The following is a 21,876-nucleotide window of genomic DNA, read 5'->3' as shown; positions in this document are numbered from 1 at the left end:
TGAACGTCCAAACCAAACAGAAGTGATTTTTATTGGAGGACGTTATAATTGGCCTCAGTGCCCTTGGGCTAGGCAGGGAAACAAAGTCAGCTCCTGATCACTCTCCAGTGACTATGTTTACAAGTGTGTGGCTCCGGACATTAGAGGGGAGGGATGCGTGCCCCCCATGGTCCAGCAGCTTGTCAAGACTCACCGAGCCACCTGTGCACCGATTGGACGGCTGGCTGTGCCTGTGGAAGGGTCAGCGCTATCGGGGGCAAATCAGGAGAGGAAAACACAGGGATCGACTCCATTCTAACCACTGCAGTCTGATACTCAGGACAACTGCAGTTCAGCCCAAAACAGCACAGGCAAGTGTCAAAGGGGAAAAGCATCAGAGATCCGAAGACCAAAGTTACAAAGTAAGGCAAGTGCAAAATAAATACTTATTTAACACAAAAACTGGGCTTCATACTTTGGATGATTTATTCCATTAGCTCTTCAATCCAGATTTGATTAACAGTGGGACCTCCATTATCTGCACTCCTGATAATCCACAAGAACTTTAATGGCAGGAGACAAGGTTAATTTTGCATAAACCAGCTCTAATTCACTGAGCGTTTTCAACTGATGGTTCAGACTTTGGGCCGGATGTATCTCTTACCCAGATGTCCAATGCCTGCTAGATTTCAATGTCCATCCCTGATATTTAGCTTCAGGCCTGGGAGACCAGCAGAAATCAGGGTTTAGGGTCTGGGAGACCAGCAGAAGTCAGGGCTTTGGGTCTGGGAGACCAGCAGGAGTCAGGGCATTGGGTCTGGGAGACCAGCAGGAATGAGGGCTTTGGGTCTGGGAGACTAGCAGGAGTCAGGGCTTTGGGTCTGGGAGACCAGCAGGAGTCAGGGCTTTGGGTCTGGGAGACCAGCAGGAATGAGGGCTTTGGGTCTGGGAGACCAGCAGGAGTCAGGGCTTTGGGTCTGGGAGACCAGCAGGAGTCAGGGCTTTGGGTCTGGGAGACCAGCAGGAGTCAGGGTTTAGGGTCTAGGAGACCAGCAGGAGTCAGGGCTTTGGGTCTGGGAGACCAGCAGGAGTCAGGGTTTAGGGTCTGGGAGACCAGCAGGAGTCAGGGCTTTGGGTCTGGGAGACCAGCAGGAGTCAGGGTTTAGGGTCTGGGAGACCAGCAGGAGTCAGGGCTTTGGGTCTGGGAGACCAGCAGGAGTCAGGGTTTAGGGTCTGGGAGACCAGCAGGAGTCAGGGCTTTGGGTCTGGGAGACCAGCAGGAGTCAGGGTTTAGGGTCTGGGAGACCAGCAGGAGTCAGGGCTTTGGGTCTGGGAGACCAGCAGGAGTCAGGGCTTTGGGTCTGAGAGACCAGTGAGCTTTGAGCTGCCAGCACTTTTCTTTCAAGAATATTCAATTTTTAAAACAGATAAAATTATTTGTCTTAACTGGGAACTGGATCAGGTAAATAAGGGGGCCAGGCAGAAGCTGAAACCTCATTATGTCAGACTAGGTACAGGGGACATGCGACTAGCCCCCAATTTCCATTAGGGACCCGCCATGGTTTGCAGTATTTCCATGTGTGAATGATCGCCTGTTGCATGTAAAATAAAATTATCCGTGCATTTTCCAACATGGGAAAACTAGGATTTGGTGATCACCGTCCTTCACCGTGGGTCACTGTCCATCGCCGTGGGTCACTGTCCATCGCCGTGGGTCACTGTCCATCGCCGTGGGTCACCGTCCGTCACCGTGGGTCACTGTCCTTCACCGTGGGTCACTGTCCTTCACCGTGGGTCACTGTCCGTCGCCGTGGGTCACTGTCCATCGCCGTGGGTCACTGTCCATCGCCGTGGGTCACTGTCCATCGCCGTGGGTCACCGTCCGTCGCCGTGGGTCACTGTCCGTCGCCGTGGGTCACTGTCCGTCGCCGTGGGTCACCGTCCGTCGCCGTGGGTCTCTGTCCATTCACAGGGTGGGTCCATTACTGGTCTCAGTTTCACATGTCTGCGTGGCTGGAGTGTCTCTGTCCGGGACCAGCTCTCCGCTGTAAAGAAGCCGAACGAGGTCTCATCAAAGGGTTTCTGCAAAGCAAGGAATTCCCAGGGAATGTTGGTGATGCCGATCTCTGGAGCTCTACAGTCAAGAGACAAGAAACAATCTGATCAGTGCCCGCTATCTGATTCTTTACTGTCTTGTGTTTGTAGATTGTAGCTGGCTGAAGTTATTGAACCAATGTGTGAGCCCAATTCCAGTGGGGTGTGTCTTATAATGTACTAGTCAATCTCCTGTCACAGCTCACAGGGAAAATAAAAGTGGTATCTCTCTTCCCGTAACTCTCTCTCCATTTCTCTCCAAATCTCTTTCTGTTTGTGCACTCCCTCTCTCTATGCCTCACTCTATCTCTCATTATTGTCTCTCTTTGCATTGCCTCTTTCACTTTCTCTCCTTTCTTTCTAACCCTGCTCACACTTTCTCTCATTGTTGTCCCTCTCTCTCGCTCTCTCCGCCTCTCCCACTTTTTCTCATTGTTGTCGACATCTTCTTGGGTTTGTCTCTTTTCCTTACTCTTTCTATCTGACCCTTCCCTCTGCCTCCTCTCTCTTCTCTACGTTCCGTGTCTGTAACGATCACACACGCGTCCCTTGACAATTTACAATTTACATTTATTAAAGGCCAGGGCATGCAGCGAGATGAGAGGTTAAATGGACCTGGGCGGAGCTATGGGAACAGGCTGAGAAAGGAGTGTTACTACTGAGACAAAGGCTCACCCCACCAGCAAGGACCGCTAACCCAGGAACGTTTACAGTACCTGCTATTGTCCTGGCTACAAGCTGGAGATCAATTAAGGGCCCTCCTGGTTTGCAAATTGGCTGCGGCGTTTCCTACATTACAACAGTGACTATACTCCAAAAGTACTTCATTGGCTGTAAAGCGCTTTGGGACATCGTGAGGTTGTGACAGGCCCTATATAAATGTGATTTCTTTCTTTTTCTTTTTATCGTCAGAAACTTAAACTATCAAAAACGTTTAATTCCTCTTCTCCCCCCCCCCCGCGCTCAGAATCAAGCATCGAGAAAGGTAGCGGTACCTCGAATGACGGAGAAAGGAGCTGAGGCAGCTCCGTCGTCAGTCCTGCTTTTGATGCCGGTGATGCCGCCGTTATGGACGATGACAGCCGGTCCCGAAACCTCCCCGGAAGCCGGCCTGGCAGAGGCTCTGAACCACAGGTGCAAGTACTCCTTGGAACAACGTCTGAACTGCCGGTTCAGTAGGGCGTAGAGAATTGGGTCCAGGACACAGTTCACAAAGGTCAGCCAAGTCACTAGAAAGTCCAACATCTTGGGAGTCTTGCTCCCAGAGGAAGAGCCAGGGTGAAAGTTGGAAATGAAGTACGGCATCCAGGTCACGAGGCAGGTTGTTATCACAACAACAATGGTTTTCGCAGTTTTCGACTCCATTGCTACGTCCGAAGTGCTGTTTGTGTTTAAGTTAAACGTTGAGTTAGAAGATATGAAGCTTGTCCATTTTCTCGGAAGGGTTGCCTGCAATAGTCTGAAGGACTTCAGTTCTGTAAGAATTGAGCTGCCTTCCTGCTCAGGAGACAAGTTGCTGGCCAAACGATGGGCTTTGTAATTTAGGTGGTCGCGGGTGACTCGGTATATTAAGTAATAGGAGATGGTAACTGTTACCAAAGACGTCACGTAGACCCAAAAGAAAAGGTACATTCCGTAAGCCAGACTGGAGCCACCGTCAGACCAGCTGTAGTCACACAAGCACCGTGTAGGGGAGAACTTGTAAAGGCCTACACCAAAAAGCGGTGGGATCCCACAGAGCAGTCCACTCCACCACAGGAACGCAATCATTTTCTTAGCTTTGTCCCTCGTTATGGTGAGTATAAACGGCCTTGCAATAACATAATACCTGTCCACTGCAATCCCTGCCACAGACAGAATGGAGATATTTCTCAAGGAGAAGGTGAGGAAGCCTGAGATTTGGCAAAAGGTCCCACCTAAGGGCCAACTCTGGGCAATGGTTGCTATGACAATGAACGGTAGGCCCAAAAGAGCAATCAGAAAGTCAGCCAGGGCCAAGGACACCACAAACATATTGGTGACACTTCTCAGAGGTCGACACTTGTAGACTAACACCAGGACCAAAATGTTCAGTGGAAGACCAATAATTAAGATGAGCAGATATAGAATTGCCTGGGTGGTAGCCTGTGCCAATAATGAATGCTGTTGTCCACTGCTATTGGATCCCATGGCTCCTGGGACTAACATTTGAAGATTGCTCATCTTTAATGTAACTGTGGAACTTCAAAACTGATTCTTTCGCTCGTTCAGTCAACTCTATGGTGAATACCAGCCTTATCATCAGCCTCAATTGTTGGGAAATAATTGCTCAGTAATTCAATTACTTTTATCTTCCTTCCTTCCTCGTTGGGTCTGGTTGACCAAATGTAACCTCTTGAGAATTATAGCATGGAAAGAAAAAAGAATAAACTGTATATTATCCCACATTTAATTTGAGTCACTGTCCGACCGAACAAACACTACTTCACTGAGTGAATATGTTGGTTCTTAAAGTCCTGTGACTCTGCACTAGGCGCTCGCACTCTGAGTTAGCAAACCCGTCCTTTAGGCCAGTCTCCCAGTTCTTGACTTCAGGTTGTCCCATTAATTCCATGACTTATCTTCACTGGTCAGTTCAGTGAGGGAGTTAGTTCAGGAGGCCTGAAAAGATACAAGAAAACACCGTTTTTTGTAGTTTAATGTTGCAGCATTTTTTTTCTACGTTCTGTTTAGAACAAAGAAACCTGGGAATAATTTTTTCCAAGTAACAGATTATGGAAAGAGGGGATTAAGTAACTGGTTTGACTTTGTGAAAATATACTTGTGGTAATGCAAACGTACAAAACTGACAGGCAGGAAAAGACCAGCTAGTCCACCAAGCCTGCCCCATACCCCATGATGGCCAGAGCATCAGGACCAGCATTCTCCCCCCGCCCCCATTAACCCCTCCCCCCACCCCCCGGGATCCATGTAACCTCTCCTGAGACAGCAAAAAAAAACTGAGACAAAACCCCAGGGCCAATAAGGAGAAAAAAAACTCTGGAAAATTCCTCCCCGACCCCCTCAGGCAATCGAAACCATTCCAGGAGATCACATGGACTGGTCAGCAGAAAGATTAATCCCAGTGCGATACTGTCCAGTGTGATACTGCCCAGTGTGATACTGTCCAGTGTGATACTGTCCGGTGTGGTGCTGCCCAGTGTGATACTGCCCAGTGTGATACTGTCCAGTGTGGTACTGTCCAGTGTGATACTGCCCAGTGTGATACTGTCCAGTGTGATACTGCCCAGTGTGATACTGTCCGGTGTGGTGCTGCCCAGTGTGATACTGCCCAGTGTGATACTGTCCAGTGTGGTACTGTCCAGTGTGATACTGCCCAGTGTGATACTGTCCAGTGGAGGCACTGCCCAGTGTGGTACTGCCCAGTGTGATACTGTCCGGTGTGGTGCTGCCCAGTGTGGTACTGTCCAGTGCGGTACTGTCCAGTGGAGGCACTGCCCAGCGTGGTACTGTCCAGTGGAGGCACTGCCCAGTGTAATTCTGCCCAGTGTGGTACTGTCCAGTGTGATACTGTTCAATGGAGACACTGCCCAGTGTAATTCTGCCCAGTGTGATACTGCCCAGTGTGGTACTGTCCAGTGGAGGCACTGCCCAGTGTAATACTGCCCAGTAAGGTACTGTCCAGTGTGGTACTGTCCAGTGTGGTATTGTCCAGTGTGGTACTGTCCAGTGGTGGTACTGTCCGGTGGTGGTACTGTCCAGTGTGGTACTGTCCAGTGGAGGCACTGCCCAGTGTAATACTGCCCAGTAAGGTACTGTCCAGTGTGGTACCGTCTAGTGTGGTACTGTCCAGTGGTGGTACTGCCCAGTGTGGTACTGTCCAGTGGAGGCACTGCCCAGTGTAATACTGCCCAGTAAGGTACTGTCCAGTGTGGTACTGTCCAGTGTGGTATTGTCCAGTGGAGGCACTGCCCAGTGTAATACTGCCCAGTAAGGTACTGTCCAGTGTGGTACTGTCCAGTGTGGTACCGTCCAGTGGTGGTACTGCCCAGCGTGGTACTGTCCAGTGTGGTACCGTCCAGTGGATCACTGAGCCATCCACAGGCCAGAAGGCCCCATGTTCTATTCCAGGCCTGCGTTGAGTTGGCCGTCAGCCTGGGCAGCAGTTGGATATTCTACAATTGGCCTCAGTGGCCCTGAGCTTGAGAGGGGGAAACTCAGACTGGGTTTCTGCTCCTTCCTGATATCCTGTGACCCCTGTTAGGTGAAGCCCAGTTCAGGCTCGGCTGTGATATGCTCAATGCTTGAACTAAATGTCTCAGGAAACCAACCTTGTGGTGGCTGGGAGGTGCTGTGATACAAAAGGGGAAGTCACATGCTGCCCACAGCCTGGTACACATTCTACCAACCCTCGTTAATCAAGGGCAATGCCACTCTTCATTTGAGGTTCTCCATATGAGGGAGTGAAAGCGAAGCTGTCCATCTGATAGGTGATTATTCTATCATTCTCTCCCTCTTGGCCTTCAACCCCTCTCTCTCCCTTACACAATCTTTCTCTATTTTATTGATACTACTCTGAACTTTCCTCTCTTGTTCTTTCTAAGCTCCAAACACCCTGCCCTACATTCTCTTCCCCCTCCGCAGTGTTGAAATTATCATGATGTGGAGATGCCGGTGATGGACTGGGGTTGACAATTGTAAACAATTTTACAACACCAAGTTATAGTCCAGCAATTTTATTTTAAATTCACAAGCTTTCGGAGACTTCCTCCTTCCTCAGGTAAATGCGTAGGCTTCAAGGAGCTCCTGAACATTTACCTGAGGAAGGAGGAAGTCTCCGAAAGCTTGTGAATTTAAAATAAAATTGCTGGACTATAACTTGGTGTTGTAAAATTGTTTACAATTGAAATTATCACACAGTCTCCAACTCTACCTCGTTCTTTCCAGCACCTCGAAACTATGGAATCCTTTATCTCCCTCAGTCTTCCCTTAATCCCACAGTCTAGAGCCTTTGGGGGGAAAAAAACCTAACCATTAGATTTACTCGTTCTTCTTGTCCACTTCGGTGGTGGCCACCACTGTGAACTTTGACCCTTCGCCCAAGTTCCCCAATGAAGAAAAGCTGACCATTGCCGATTAGGTGGAGAATTCAAAAAGAACAAGAGATGTGGAGCCTGGTGCTTCACCCTGCCATCCGTGGTGCAAACCGTTTGGACTGATGCAGAATGTTTACAGCACAGGCTGTACCCGCTCAACCCCCCAACGCAAAGAAACCATCAAAGGTGGCAAATCCCCGGTAAGACATGGATTATTCACGACCTTCTCTCAGCTCAGCGTCCACACATGACTCAGTCGGCCAGCGCGTCAGCAACCAATTTGCCTTGGCAGCTCATGTGTGGGCTTCAGCAGCGTGGGTGGCAGTGATTCACAACTAAACCTTCCCGATAACTCCAGGACAAGGGCATTTACTGCCCACAATCCCCACCTTGACATTTGTCGTTCACAATTTTCCAATCGTCCTGTCTTTAAGTGAGATTTGCTCACGTGTTGTCCCCCCCCCCCATCCTGAGACTTGCCGCGTTTAAATCCAGACACTGAAGGGATGAATAAAGATGTGAGTAATCTAACTGGCATATTAAACAGTCTCCAAAAGTAGATCGTCATGGTAACCAGCTTCCACCTCAACCTTCCAACAGTCCCTCAGTGGAGGTACCTCACTGGGTTTTTTGACGGACTTGTTTCTTGAGAAGTGACGCGAAGGGAAGAGTTTTATTTATTTTAAATCCTCTCATTTTTAACCCTTGACTCACCAAAGAAAGATAAAAACAACCTGTAACCGAAGTAGGAAAATCCAAACTATTGGGCCCTTATTTGAGTCCCTTTTGAAACTTTCATCGACCGCAACAACAGCAACAACAACTTGCATTTATATAGCGCCTTTAACGTAGTAAAACATCCCAAGGTGCTTCGCAGGGGCGTAATCAGACAAAATCTGACACCGAGCCACATAAGGAGATATTAGGACAGGTGACCAAAAGCTTTGGTCAAAGAGGTAGGTTTTAAGGAGGATCTTAAAGGAGGAGAGAGAGGCGGAGAGGTTTAGGGAGGGAATTCCAGAGCTTAGGGCCTAGGCAGCTGAAGGCACGGCCGCCAATGGTAGTTTGAAGAAAATCGGGGATGAACAAAAGGCCAGAAGAGGACAGAGATCATGAGGGGCGAGAACATGAAGGGATTCGAACAATAGGATGAGAATTTTAAATTTGGGACGTTACTGGACTAGGAGCCAATGTAGGTCAGCGAGCACAGGGGCGATGGAAGATCGGGATTTGGTACGAGTTAGGATACGGGCAGCAGAGTTTTGGATGAGTTCAAGTTTACAGAGGGCAGAAGATGGGAGGCCGGCCAGGAGAGCATTGGAATAATCTAGTCTAGAGGTAACAAGAGCATGGATGAGGATTTCAGCAGCGGATAGGCAGTGGAGACAGGCGATGTTACAGAGGTGGAAGGCGGTGGTGGAACAGCTAAAGAGAGACTTGTTGATAAGGCTCTGTCCCATAAACATGATCACGACTGGGTGACTTGTGGCGAGTGGACGTGAACACTGTGCGTGCCAGCTTGGCTCAGTCAGCAGCACTTCCACCTCAGGGTCACAAGGTTTTTTTAGGGGGGGTTCGAGCCCCACGCCAGGGCCTGGAGCTCACGTTCCAAGCTGGCCCTCCACTGCAACACCGAGGTGTGCTCTGCACTGTCAGAGGTGTCGTTCGTCAGATGAGGCATTAAACTAAGGTCCCCATGTGGATATTAAGAGATCCCACGGCACTGCTCGAAGAAGATCAGGGAGTTCGCCTGATGTCCTCATCCTCGGGCAACACCACAAACTGGACTGACTGCTCATTCATTTCATAGAAGAAAAAGGAAAACTTGCATTTATATAGCGCCTGTCACGACCTCAGGACGTCCCAAAGTGCTTCACAGCCAATTAAGTACTTTTGAAGTGTAGCCACTGTTGTAATGTAGGAAACGTGGCAGCCAATTTACGCACAGCAAGATCCCACAAACAGCAATGTGATAATGACCAGATAACCTTTTTATTTAGTAATGTTGGTTGAGGGATAAATATTGGCCTGCTCTTCTTTGAAATAATGCCATGGGATCTTTTACATCCACCTGAGAGGGCCGACAGGGCCTCGGTTTAAAGTCTCATCTGTAAGACGGCGCCTCCGACACTGCAGCAATGCTAGAGATTAACCAGCCGAACCCGCACAGGTTACCAGCACAGATCAGTGGTCAGCTTCTCACTGCTTGTCCAGTCAGAATGAACCGATCTATTAGGGCATTGGGCTTTAAGGCTATCTGGGGCCTAGAAGGAAGCATCCCAGCCCATCTTCCCCCGCCTCCCCTTCCCTCCCCCACCGTAACAGGTCAATGCCTCTGGAACCTATTAATGAGCCAGACTGTTTGGTCAATGACCAGCCTTACCCTGGGGTACAGTCAACCTACTGGACTCAGGTATCAGACACAGAGAGTCAACTCAGTCCCACTCTCCCATCGGCATCTTGGAGTCACCTCAACCCCACGCAGACCCCACTTGGTTTAGCAGGTTGGCAATGATCAAAGAGATTCAAATAAAAGACTAAAGGAAATGAATTAACCCAATTCCACAAACCCTCGACACTTTACATCGAGACACTCGTCACCCAACACGATTCTGGTTTCTTAACAAAAAAAGTGGGCAAGTTTTCCCTAAACATTACTGCTAGTGACGTTATAAATGTGGAAATTTCATAGGATCTGTGCTTTGTTCAAAGTGACCAGGGGAAAGCCCCTCACTCATTTAAACAGTTCACTGGTCCAATAACAGGCAGATTCCTGCATGTTAACAAAGTCTGAATTCCTAATGTTTAACAACACATCTTGCATTGAACTGAAAAAAGAAATCACTTCAATTATTAATTCGTGTACTTACCAACTCTCATCGTGTACTTACAAACTCTCAACATCAATCCCACCCAACAGCAAAAGAGATTTCCCATCGTTAAGAAAAGCTTTGCATTTAACCTTGAAGTGGTTTGATTAGGATTTATGCTGCGGTGTTTAGCGATCCCCACGTTGCCTCTCACGAGACGGTTACTCTCAGACCCTGTCACCTCTTATCTATCGAGTTTTTCTCAAAAAAAAGGACATTTTGCTCAAGATAATGATGCTCGTCTCAGTGCTGTTGGGTCAAATTCCGCAGCTGCTGGTAAAGGAAGCAGAAAGTTTCCTGTTTCTGTCCGAGTTTTCCTTTATCGAGCCAGCCCAGTTCCTTTGAACAATCCCATTTCACTCTCAGAATATTGCAAGAGCAGAGACAGCATGATAGAGAAAGGGGGAGAGGAGAAGGAAGCAGAGACAAGAGAGAAACAGATGGACAGACAGTGAGAGAGAGAGGGACAGGGAGAAGCAGAAAAAGAAAAAAACACAGACAGAGAGAAAGTGACAAATGAACAGAGAGAGAAAAATAGAGAAACAAACATAAAGAGAAAGAGAGGTAAAGAGAGAGAGGCAGAAGGAGAGACAGAGAGAGAGGGGAACAAAGATAGACTGAAAGAGTAACATGCATAAATACAGACAGAATGATAGAACAAGACAGACTGAAAGACACTGATAGAGCCAGTGAAAGGGTTAAGGAGCCAGTGAAAGGGTTAAGAAGCCAGTGAAAGGGTTAAGGAGCCAGTGAACGGGTTAAGGAGCCAGTGAACAGATTATCTGGGCAACATACAATATCGGTTTGCACTGGAGTCTGCAACAAAGCACACAAACCAGTCTACGTGAGACAGTTCCGCTGTTTGTTGGTATTAATACATTTGCTCTGTTAGAAACACTCGTAGCTCCACAGGAAGCTTGGAGGGAGCAGGTCAGCAACACAACACGATGATTAGAGAGCTGGAAACTTTCGAACTAAATCTGACCCAGTCATTTCTCACAATTCTCCTTTCCTTTAATTATAAGGAAGGAGCTCATAAAATCAGTCTGATTTCTCATTTCTGGTTTCTAACAATTGTTTGCCACTGGAAAATGTGGGTGTTGGATGAGGAGAAGATTGGGCTCAGCTCTTATATCCCTGTGGTTGAATATCCTGCCAACATTTGCTGTCTTCGTGGTCTAAAGAGGGTGCCCGAGTGTGTGCAGGGTCTAGGGAGCGTGCGAGAGTGTGCACGGGGTCTAAAGAGGGTACCCGAGTGTGTGCGGGGTCTAGGGAGCGTGCGAGAGTGTGCGCGGGGTCTAAGGAGCGTGCAAGAGTGTGTGCAGGGTCTAAGGAGCGTGCGAGAGTGTGTGCAGGGTCTAAGGAGCGTGCGAGAGTGTGTGCGGGGTCTAAGGAGCGTGCAAGAGTGTGTGTGAGATCTAAAGAAGGTGTGCGAGAGTGTGTGCGGGATCTAAGGAGCGTGCGAGTGTGTGTGAGCGATCTAAAGAGGGTGTGCGAGAGTGTGTGCGGGGCCTAAGGAGCGTGCGAGAATGTGTACAGGATCCAAGGAAGGTGTGTGAGAGTGTGTGCGGGAATTAAGAAGGGTGCAAGAGTGTGTGTGGGAATTAAGGAGGGTGAGAGAGTGTGTGCAGGAATTAAGGAGGGTGTGAGAGTGTGTGTGGGAATTAAGGAAGGTGTGAGAGTGTGTGCGGGAATTAAGAAGGGTGCAAGAGTGTGTGTGGGAATTAAGGAGGGTGAGAGAGTGTGTGCAGGAATTAAGGAGGGTGTGAGAGTGTGTGTGGGAATTAAGGAAGGTGTGAGAGTGTGTGCGGGAATTAAGAAGGGTGCAAGAGTGTGTGTGGGAATTAAGGAGGGTGAGAGAGTGTGTGCAGGAATTAAGGAGGGTGTGAGAGTGTGTGTGGGAATTAAGGAAGGTGTGAGAGTGTGTGTGGGAATTAAGGAGGGTGTGAGAGTGTGTGTGGGAATTAAGGAAGGTGTGAGAGTGTGTGCAGGAATTAAGGAAGGTGTGAGAGTGTGTGCGGGAATTAAGGAAGGTGTGAGAGTGTGTGCAGGAATTAAGGAGCGTGCGAGAGTGTGTGTGGGAATTAAGGAGGGTGTGAGAGTGTGTGCAGGAATTAAGGAAGGTGTGAGAGTGTGTGCAGGAATTAAGGAGCGTGCGAGAGTGTGTGTGGGAATTAAGGAGGGTGTGAGAGTGTGTGCAGGAATTAAGGAGGGTGTGAGAGTGTGTGTGGGAATTAAGGAGGGTGTGAGAGTGTGTGCGGGAATTAAGGAGGGTGTGAGAGTGTGTGTGGGAATTAAGGAGCGTGCGAGAGTGTGTGCGGGAATTAAGGAGGGTGTGAGAGTGTGTGTGGGAATTAAGGAGGGTGTGAGAGTGTGTGCAGGAATTAAGGAGCGTGCGAGAGTGTGTGCGGGAATTAAGGAGGGTGTGAGAGTGTGTGTGGGAATTAAGGAGGGTGTGAGAGTGTGTGCGGGAATTAAGGAGGGTGTGAGAGTGTGTGTGGGAATTAAGGAAGGTGTGAGAGTGTGTGTGGGAATTAAGGAGGGTGTGAGAGTGTGTGTGGGAATTAAGGAGGGTGTGAGAGTGTGTGTGGGAATTAAGGAGCGTGCGAGAGTGTGTGTGGGAATTAAGGAAGGTGTGAGAGTGTGTGTGGGAATTAAGGAGGGTGTGAGAGTGTGTGTGGGAATTAAGGAGGGTGTGAGAGTGTGTGCAGGAATTAAGGAAGGTGTGAGAGTGTGTGTGGGAATTAAGGAGGGTGTGAGAGTGTGTGTGGGAATTAAGGAAGGTGTGAGAGTGTGTGTGGGAATTAAGGAGGGTGTGAGAGTGTGTGTGGGAATTAAGGAAGGTGTGAGAGTGTGTGCAGGAATTAAGGAAGGTGTGAGAGTGTGTGTGGGAATTAAGGAGGGTGTGAGAGTGTGTGTGGGAATTAAGGAGGGTGTGTGAGAGTGTGTGCGGGAATTAAGGAGGGTGTGAGAGTGTGTGTGGGGATTAAGGAGGGTGTGAGAGTGTGTGCGGGAATTAAGGAGGGTGTGAGAGTGTGTGTGGGAATTAAGGAGGGTGTGTGAGAGTGTGTGCGGGAATTAAGGAGGGTGTGTGAGAGTGTGTGCGGGAATTAAGGAGGGTGTGAGAGTGTGTGTGGGAATTAAGGAGCGTGTGTGAGAGTGTGTGCGGGAATTAAGGAGGGTGTGAGAGTGTGTGTGGGAATTAAGGAGGGTGTGTGAGAGTGTGCGGGAATTAAGGAAGGTGTGAGAGTGTGTGCGGGAATTAAGGAAGGTGTGAGAGTGTGTGGGAATTAAGGAGGGTGTGTGAGAGTGTGCGGGAATTAAGGAAGGTGTGTGAGAGTGTGTGGGAATTAAGGAGGGTGTGTGAGAGTGTGCGGGAATTAAGGAAGGTGTGAGAGTGTGTGCGGGAATTAAGGAGGGTGTGCGAGAGTGTGTGCAGGAATTAAGGAGGGTGTGTGAGAGTGTGTGCGGGAATTAAGGAGGGTGTGAGAGTGTGTGTGGGAATTAAGGAGGGTGTGTGAGAGTGTGTGCGGGAATTAAGGAGGGTGTGAGAGTGTGTGTGGGGATTAAGGAGGGTGTGAGAGTGTGTGCGGGAATTAAGGAAGGTGTGAGAGTGTGTGTGGGAATTAAGGAAGGTGTGAGAGTGTGTGTGGGAATTAAGGAGGGTGTGAGAGTGTGTGGGAATTAAGGAAGGTGTGAGAGTGTGTGTGGGAATTAAGGAGCGTGCGAGAGTGTGTGTGGGAATTAAGGAAGGTGTGAGAGTGTGTGTGGGAATTAAGGAAGGTGTGAGAGTGTGTGTGGGAATTAAGGAGCGTGCGAGAGTGTGTGTGGGAATTAAGGAGGGTGTGAGAGTGTGTGTGGGAATTAAGGAGGGTGTGAGAGAGTGTGTGGGAATTAAGGAGGGTGTGTGAGAGTGTGCGGGAATTAAGGAAGGTGTGAGAGTGTGTGCGGGAATTAAGGAGGGTGTGCGAGAGTGTGTGCAGGAATTAAGGAGGGTGTGTGAGAGTGTGTGCGGGAATTAAGGAGGGTGTGAGAGTGTGTGTGGGAATTAAGGAGGGTGTGTGAGAGTGTGTGCGGGAATTAAGGAGGGTGTGAGAGTGTGTGTGGGGATTAAGGAGGGTGTGTGAGAGTGTGTGTGGGGATTAAGGAGGGTGTGCGAGAGTGTGTGCGGGAATTAAGGAGGGTGTGTGAGAGTGTGTGTGGGGATTAAGGAGGGTGTGAGAGTGTGTGCGGGAATTAAGGAGCGTGTGTGAGAGTGTGTGTGGGAATTAAGGAGGGTGTGCGAGAGTGTGTGTGGGGATTAAGGAGGGTGTGCGAGAGTGTGTGCGGGAATTAAGGAGCCTGTGCGAGAGTGTGTGTGGGAATTAAGGAGGGTGTGCGAGAGTGTGTGTGGGAATTAAGGAGGGTGTGCGAGAGTGTGTGCAGGTTACACCAACACTCTGTACCCTGAGGAGTCAGTGCCCTCAGGAGAGAATTCCTTCCCTACAATTAAAGGAAGGGAGAACAGTGAGAAGTTACTGGTCAGATTTAGAAAGTTTCCAGCTCTCTAATGGTCGTGACGTGTCGCTGAACACGTCCAAAATGGGACACCAGCGGGTAAAACATCTCATCGAGAACCCAAAGTGAGCTGAGCAACACGTGCGTAATCGTGAGTTACACAGAAATGGTTTTGCTGGACCCACTTTGATTTAGCCCACACTCCCGACTGTATCCAAATCCTCACCAGCCCCTTCTAGGCTGCCAAGGAATTTTTGTACTGATGGCATTTATATAGCACCTTTAATGTAGCAAAACATCCCAAAGCGCTTCACAGGAGCGATTAGCAAACAAAAATTGCCACACGAGATATTAGGACAGGTGACCAAAAGCTTGGTCAAAGAGGTAGGTTTTAAGGAGGATCTTAACGGTGGAGAGAGAGAGGTAGAGAGGCCGGAGAGGTTTAGGGAGGGAATTCCAGAACTTAGGGCCACGGCAGCTGAAGGCACGGCCGGCAATGTTGAAGTGATTAAAATCGGGGAGGCGCAAGAGGCCAGAATTGGAGGAGCGCAGAGATCTCGGAGGGGTTGTAGGGCTGGAGGAGGTTACAGAGATAGGGAGGGGTGAGGCCGCGGAGAGATTTGAAAACAAGGATGAGAATCTTAAAATTAGAATCATAGAATCAAAGAAAGTTACGGCACAGAAGGAGGCCGTTCGGCCCATCGTGTCCGTGCCGGCTGAAAAAGAGCTATCCAGCTTAATCCCACTTACCAGCACTTGGTCCGTAGACCTGTAGGTTAAGGCACTTCAAGTGCACATCCAAGTACTTTTAAATTCTACACTTAGTGAGTAGAAAGGCACTCGCTGAGGTGCTAAAGACCAGGAATGCCTCAGGTTCAATTCCTGGTCTGGTATCTCTAAATGACGTCACCAGCCCTGGGCTGAGGAAAAGGAGACTCCTGCTCGGGATCCTGCCTCCTATTGGAAAGATTGAGTGTGCGGGTAACAGGTGAGGACAGGAACGGGTCAGACAGTGACGCCTGCCATAGTCGAATACCCCACTGGCACTCATCGCCTGGGTTCGTACATAAGAAAATGGCGGTTTGTGAGAGGTCTATAAAACGCAACGGAACTAAGAACAAAAGGTCGTAACCCACCCTTTCCCGCTTGCCCAGTTTAAGCCGGCTGTAGAGCAGCGAGTGGGGGAGGGATCAGAAAATAGAAACCAAGGATTCAAAAAAAATTAAAGGAGGAAGGAGAATAACTGAGCAGGAGCAGGCTGGAATGTTCGGAGAAAGCGTTGATACAATTCTCTGAAGTCCCACAGGAAATACTAGAACCAAACAAACAGCAACACAGCTGATGGGAGCTGGTTACAGAGAATAGGCTGAATGTGAAAAATAGGAGGGAGAGGCTCAAGTCTGGTAAACAACTGAGCATTTTACAGTGAACCCATAGGGACACACAGACGCACACACACAGACACAGACGCACGCAGACACACTTACACAGACACAGATGCACGCAGACACACTTACACAGACACAAGCATAGGCACGTACACACAGGCACAGACACAGATCCACAAACGCACAGACACACAACCAGAGGCGCAGATACAGTCCCCTCTAGTGCCTCGTCTGAGTGGCCAATTTTCTGGTGCTGAGGCCAGCAGGCTATTTGAGCAGACTGCGAGAGATCACGGCCCGAGCCACAGTCCTGAAGTCCTCATCTATGCCTTTGTTACCCCCAGACTTGACTATTCCAATGTTATTTGACTAGTCAGCTGGTCTCCCACCTTCCACCCTCCGTAAACTTGAACTCTGCTGCCCGTATCCTAACTCGCCCCAAGTCCCGTTCACCCCTGCACTCGCTGACCTACATTGTCTCCCAATCCACCAACACCTTGATTTTAAAATTCTCATCCTCATGTTCAAATCCCTCCTTATCTCTGTAAACTCCTCTAGCTCTACAACTTGATGAGGGTAGCATGTTAATTTATATACCTCAATTAAATCTCTGACAGGACTCGATAGAGTGGATAGGGAGGACCTATCTCCCTTGGCAGAGGGGTCAGTGTCCAGGGGGCATAGATTTAAAGTAATTGGTAGAAGGATTAGACGGGAGCTGGTGAGAAGTTTTTTCACCCAGAGGGTGGTGGGGGTCTGGAACTCTCTACCTGAACGGGTGGTAGAGGCAGAAACCCTCAACTCATTTAAAAAATACCTGGATGTGCACTTGAAGTGCCGTAAGCTAGAGGGCTACAGACCACGTGCTGGAAAGTGGGATTAAGCTGGATAGCTCTTTCTCGGCCGGCACGGACACGATGGGCCGAACGGCCTCCTTCTGTGCCGTAACTTTCTATGATTCCACGGACTCTCCGAGATCTCTGCGCTCCTCCAATTCTGGCCTCTTGAGGATCCCCGATTTCCTTCGCCCCACATCGGCCGCCGTGCCCTCTGCTGTCTGGGCCCTAAGCTCTGGAATTCTCCTCCCTAAACCCTTTGCCTCTCCACCTCTCTCTCCTCCTTTAGGACGCTCCTTAAAACCTACCTCTTTGACCAAGCTTTTGTTCACCTGTCCTAATATCACCTTATGCGGCTCAGTATCAAATTTTTGTCTGATAATCGCTCCTGTGAAGCTCCTTGGGATGCTGTATAGATATAAGTTGATATTGTCCCTTCCCAGCCCAGGGCTACTGAGCAGCACTAAAATTGCCCAAACACTGGGAGCATGTTCACACACGATATATGGCCAGCGGCTGTGAGAAGGAACAATCGTTTCAAAGCAACGAAATATCACTAAACGGAAATAAAAACAGGAATCACCCTGGAAAAACACAGCAACGTCCCACAGCGTCTGAAGAGAAAGACAGGCTAAAGATTCAGGTACCAGTTCAGTCCCCTTCGGCCTGCTGTGCAGTTTTAAGCATTTCCTGTTTTAGCTTCAAATTATTCTAAAATATAACCAGTCAACCGCCAAAACGCTATTTCAGCAAATTTTTATTTACTTTTAAATACAAATAAAAATTCAGAATCCAAAACCGGCGTAAATCCATATCGATAGACTTCAGGTCTCCCTCTCCCCAAGATTGTAGGTAATAGCTAAACACAGGAGCAAAGCAGCGGGCTTGACTGAGGCTGACAGGGCCGCAGGGTTCTTGCCTGTAAATTTAAAGAGAGGTAATATTTAGCTCTAGATTCAACTACTTTCCTCTCCTCTCCTCTCGTGAAGGCCACTGCTTCAGTTCCTCGCCCAAGTGACTGTTCCTCGTGTACGAGTCCAGACTGTGAAGGTCAGAGGTCAGAGCCAAGCGTTTGCACTCTCGCCTCTGAGTCAGAAGGGTCTTGGGATCGAGTCCCACTCCAGAGACTTGAGCACAAAATCCAGGCCGACGCTTCCAATGCCGGTGCTGAGGGAGTGCTGCACTGTCGGAGGCGCCGTCTTTCGGATGAGACGTTAAACCGAGGCCTCGTCTGCCCTCTCAGGTGGGCATGAAAGATCCCACGGCCACTATTTCGAAGAAGAGCAGGGGAGTTCTCCCCGGTGTCCTGGCCAATATTTAGCCCTCAACCAACAACTAAAAATAGATTATCTGGTCATTATCACATTGCTGTTTGTGGGATCTTGCTGTGCGCAAATTGGCTGCCACGTTTCCCCACATTGCAACAGTGACGACACTTCAAAAGTACTTCACTGGCTGTAAATCGCTTTGGAACATCCTGAGGTCTTAAATGCAAGACTTTCTGTAAAAACCTAACTGGTTCACTGATGTCCTTTCGGGAAGGAAACCTAGCCAGGGCAACTAGGGGATGGGCAATAAATGCCAGCCTTGCCAGCAACGCCCACATCACTCAAAACATGAACAAGTGGTAACCCTCGTACTGGATCCAGAAGCTGGTGGTAAATGGAGCGAGGCCAGTACTGGGGGACAGAGCTCCTGACCCACAGGTTCCGCACAGCTGCTTGTTGTAAACTGGCCGGGGTTCCCCCCGAAATGGTGAATCCTTTGACGGCACGTACCTCTCTGTTCCTGGTGAACCTCCCCGTCGTACTGCGCTGCACTGACAGCTCGCCTCTGCTCCGGGCTCAGCTTCTCGTACTGCCCGGTGGTTACAGCGGAGGCCTGGGCGCTGCTGAACGAGGACAGCTGGTTGACGCTGAACACAACCTGCCGGGGAAGAGACGAGTGCAGAGCGTCAGGGAGCAAACCTCACCCTCTACACACTAGCAACTGAGAAGCTCTTCTCGCGCATTCGTGGTCAAACTGGAAGGGGTGCGAGTACTGGGTGATTGGGACAATATGTCTGCTCAGAATTAGATTCATTCAGCACAGAAGGAGGCCATTCGGCCCATCATGCCTGTGCCTGCTCTTTGAAAGGGCTATCCAATTAGTCCTGCTCTCCTTGTTCTTTCCCAAATTTCTCCTTTCCAAGTATATATCCAATTCCCCTTTGAAAGTTATTATTGAATCTGCTTCTACCGCCCTTTCAGGCAGCGCATTCCAGATCATAACAACTCGCTGCGTAAAATAATTCTCCCCATCTCCTCTCTGGTTCTTTTGCCAATTATCTTGAATCTGTGTCCTCTGGTTACCGACCCTCCTGCCACTGGAAACAGTTTCACCTTATTTACTCTATCAAAACCCCTCATGATTTTGAACGCCTCTATTAACCTTCTTTGCTCTAAGGAGAACAACCCCAGTTTCTCCAGTCTCTCCCCACAACTGAAGTCCCTCATCCCTGGCACCATTCTAGTAAATCTCCTCTGCACCCTCTCCGAAGCCTTGACATCCTTCCTCAAGTGTGCTGCCCAGGATTGGCCGCAGTGAGTGCTCTTTTGGTGGGTAGCACTCTCGCCTCCGAGTCTGAAGGTCCTGGGTTCAAGCCCCACTCCAGAGACTTGAGCACACAACCTAGGCCGGCGCTCCCAGTGCGGTACTGAGAGAGGACTGCATTGTCGGAGGTGCCGTCTTTCGGATGAGACGTTAAATCGAGGTCCCGTCTGTCCTCTCAGGCGAACGTAAAAGATCCCATGGCTCTATTCGAAGAGCAACATCAACCCTCAACCAACATCACTAAAAAAAAACACAGATTAACTGGCTGTTTGTGGGATCTTGCTGTGCGCAAATTGGCTGCTGTGTTTCCTGCATTACAACAGTGACTACACTTCAAAAATACTTCATTGGCTGTAAAGCGCTTTGGGACGTCCTGAGGTCGTGAAAGGCGCTATATAAATGCGAGTTCTTCTTTCTTTTCTGTTTTAACGCAATGCTATTTCTATTGAGAATACGAGTTTACCACTTGAAGACTTACTGCGAATTTCCCTGGCACAATGAGAGAGACGGCTGAAGGTGTGAGCCCTTCGATCTGTTGCTCCACCAGCGATGACAGTGCGATGTCGGGTAACCCAGCTGCGAATGAAAATAAGCCAATGAGCTGACCCCGCCCAAGAAGCAGTGACCTCTGACACCGCACAGCGTCATCCAACAGAGTCAACGAGCTGGCCCAATGACAATGAACCTTACAGCCCAGGTTAGCTGCTTGTTCATTCCATCGTTGTCTGTGGGAGCTTGCTGTGCGCAAGTTGACTGCCGCATTTCACACAGACAGAAATGCCAATTCTTTCTAACCTTCTTCAAATCTTTTGAAATACAGGCTCGCCTTTGAGAAGTCAATCTGCAAGACTGACAGATCTGACGTGAACACCAAACAGCAAACACACACTGAAAGATATGCCGATGGCCATTCGTAGTATCTGACGTGTGCTATCTGTGCTGGGATTATCCTGATCAGGTTGTGTCATAGTTTAACAGCCAGTGATAAGAACATAAGAAATAGGAGCAGGAGTAGGCTGCACAGCCCCTCGAGCCTGCTCCGCCACTCAATCAGATCATGGCCGATCTTCAGCCTCGACTCCACTTTCCCGCCCGATCCCCATATCCCTTGATTCCCTAGAGTCCAAAGATCTCTCTATCTCAGCCTTGAATATACTCAACGACTGAGCATCCACAGCCCTTTGGGGTAGAGAATTCCAAAGATTCACAACTCTCTATTAGGGGGCCTATAAACTACTCCCACCAGATGCAAACTAATTATTTCCCACTTGTGGAGATTATTGATAGAAAATTGACTTGGCTGACTTCTTGCAAACATACTTCAACCAGAGCTAAAAGACCAGAAGCCAGTTTGCAACCATGCGGTTCTGGGAGCCAGTGTGAGTGTGGTATCTTTTATCTTTATTATAAGAGAATCTGTTTTTAAGCTGGAGATGCAGTACAGACAACAAACCCAACTCTGGGCAGAAACACCTCATTTTTGTCCCTCACCTGATCTCATCTCTCCAGAATATCAACCATGGTCCCATTAGTGCATCCATTGAGCTGGCTTCAATCTCCCTTCCCAATAACCTGCTGAGCACCCTCTGTGTAAAGAAATACTTTCTATTGTCCATCTCATACTTGCCCTACTGCCCTGGGGTATCTGAAAGTGTTGTTGTGGGTTTCAGGGGTATATCAGATACTTAACAGGTCATCCTGTTAAGTATCTTATGTACCCCTGTAAGATCCCCTCTGTGACGTTTCCTCCTGAGGCTGAAGAGCTGTAGCTTTAGTTGGTTGCTCCTCATACCTCTCTCTTCTAGCATCAGGGACCAGCCTCGTGCCCGTCTCTACATCGCCTCCAGGACCTGAATGGCTTCCTTATGTCACAGTGACCAGAACTGACCGGCACCCCTGTAGAAACTCAGCACGAAGGGGTTTTGATAGAGTAGATCGGGAGAAACTGTTCCCGCTGGCTGGAGGGTCAGTAATCGGAGGACACGGATTCAAGAACCAGAGGGGAGATGAGGAGAGATGTTTTATGCAGCGAGTGGTTATGATCTGGAATGCGCTGCCTGAAAGGAAGGAGATTCAATAGTAACTTTTAAAAGGGGAATTGGATAAATACTTGAAAAGGAATAATTTGGAAGGCTGAGGGGAAAGAGGGGTGGGACTAATCGGATAGCTCTTTCGGAGTGCCAGCACCATCACGATGGGCCGAATGGCCTCCTTCTGCGCTGTATCGTTCTATGGCTCCCTTGTAATTATACTCGACTGAGCGGGAAATACAACCCAGCATCTTTGCTTTGTTCATTGCTGCCTCACATTGTTTGGTTACAGTGAGTATCAGATCAACTAAACTCCCTGCCCACCACCCTGGCCCAGAGTCTCTCCCAAATGCCCCCTAGGCAGTTTCAATCCCACCCATGGATCATTTCCACCATGTGTTTGTAGGTACCAGTCAGTCTCTTCTCCAGGAACTACATGTCGATGTTTTTGCAAGGAGGTGGTACAGACCAGGTCCGTGTCAATGCTACAGGTCAATGTGCTAGGCGCTCACCAT

General features: G+C 49.0%; 2 protein-coding genes across 2 annotated transcripts in view; both read right to left on the bottom strand.

Annotated features, from left to right (window-relative positions):
* Window positions 1–442: 442 nt before the first annotated feature.
* On the bottom strand, window positions 443–10,493 carry LOC137304779 (probable G-protein coupled receptor No18). Its single transcript, XM_067973488.1, has 3 exons — window positions 10,019–10,493; window positions 3,069–4,713; window positions 443–2,113 (listed from the first exon to the last, which is right to left on the bottom strand). The coding sequence occupies exons 2-3, from the start codon at window positions 4,273–4,275 to the stop codon at window positions 1,977–1,979; spliced, it is 1,344 nt and encodes a 447-aa protein (XP_067829589.1). The 5' UTR covers window positions 4,276–4,713; window positions 10,019–10,493; the 3' UTR covers window positions 443–1,976.
* Window positions 10,494–17,483: 6,990 nt separating this feature from the next.
* Window positions 17,484–21,876, bottom strand: part of LOC137304585 (stereocilin-like) — a 45,000-nt gene continuing 40,607 nt past the window's right edge. Inside the window, exons 23-25 of the mRNA XM_067973230.1 lie at window positions 19,810–19,907; window positions 18,518–18,665; window positions 17,484–17,658 (exon numbers count right to left, since the gene is read on the bottom strand). Of these exons, the coding sequence (XP_067829331.1) occupies window positions 17,564–17,658; window positions 18,518–18,665; window positions 19,810–19,907 (341 nt within the window). The 3' untranslated portion in view covers window positions 17,484–17,563. The remainder of the gene's footprint in view (window positions 17,659–18,517; window positions 18,666–19,809; window positions 19,908–21,876) is intronic.

The sequence above is a fragment of the Heptranchias perlo genome, chromosome 38 (assembly GCF_035084215.1).
Source record: "Heptranchias perlo isolate sHepPer1 chromosome 38, sHepPer1.hap1, whole genome shotgun sequence".
NCBI lineage: Eukaryota > Metazoa > Chordata > Chondrichthyes > Hexanchiformes > Hexanchidae > Heptranchias > Heptranchias perlo.
The sequence above is the reverse complement of the archived record's forward strand: the minus strand, read 5'-3'. Positions and strand labels throughout refer to the sequence as shown.

Coding starts and splice junctions, on each gene's coding strand:
- LOC137304779 (XM_067973488.1), bottom strand. CDS start 4,275: ATGAGCAATCTTCAAATGTTAGTCCCAGGAGCCATGGGATCCAATAGC. Junction 2,114..3,068: donor TCCTTTCTCCGTCATTCGAG/GTACCGCTACCT, acceptor TCTTGACTGTAG/AGCTCCAGAGATCGGCATCA.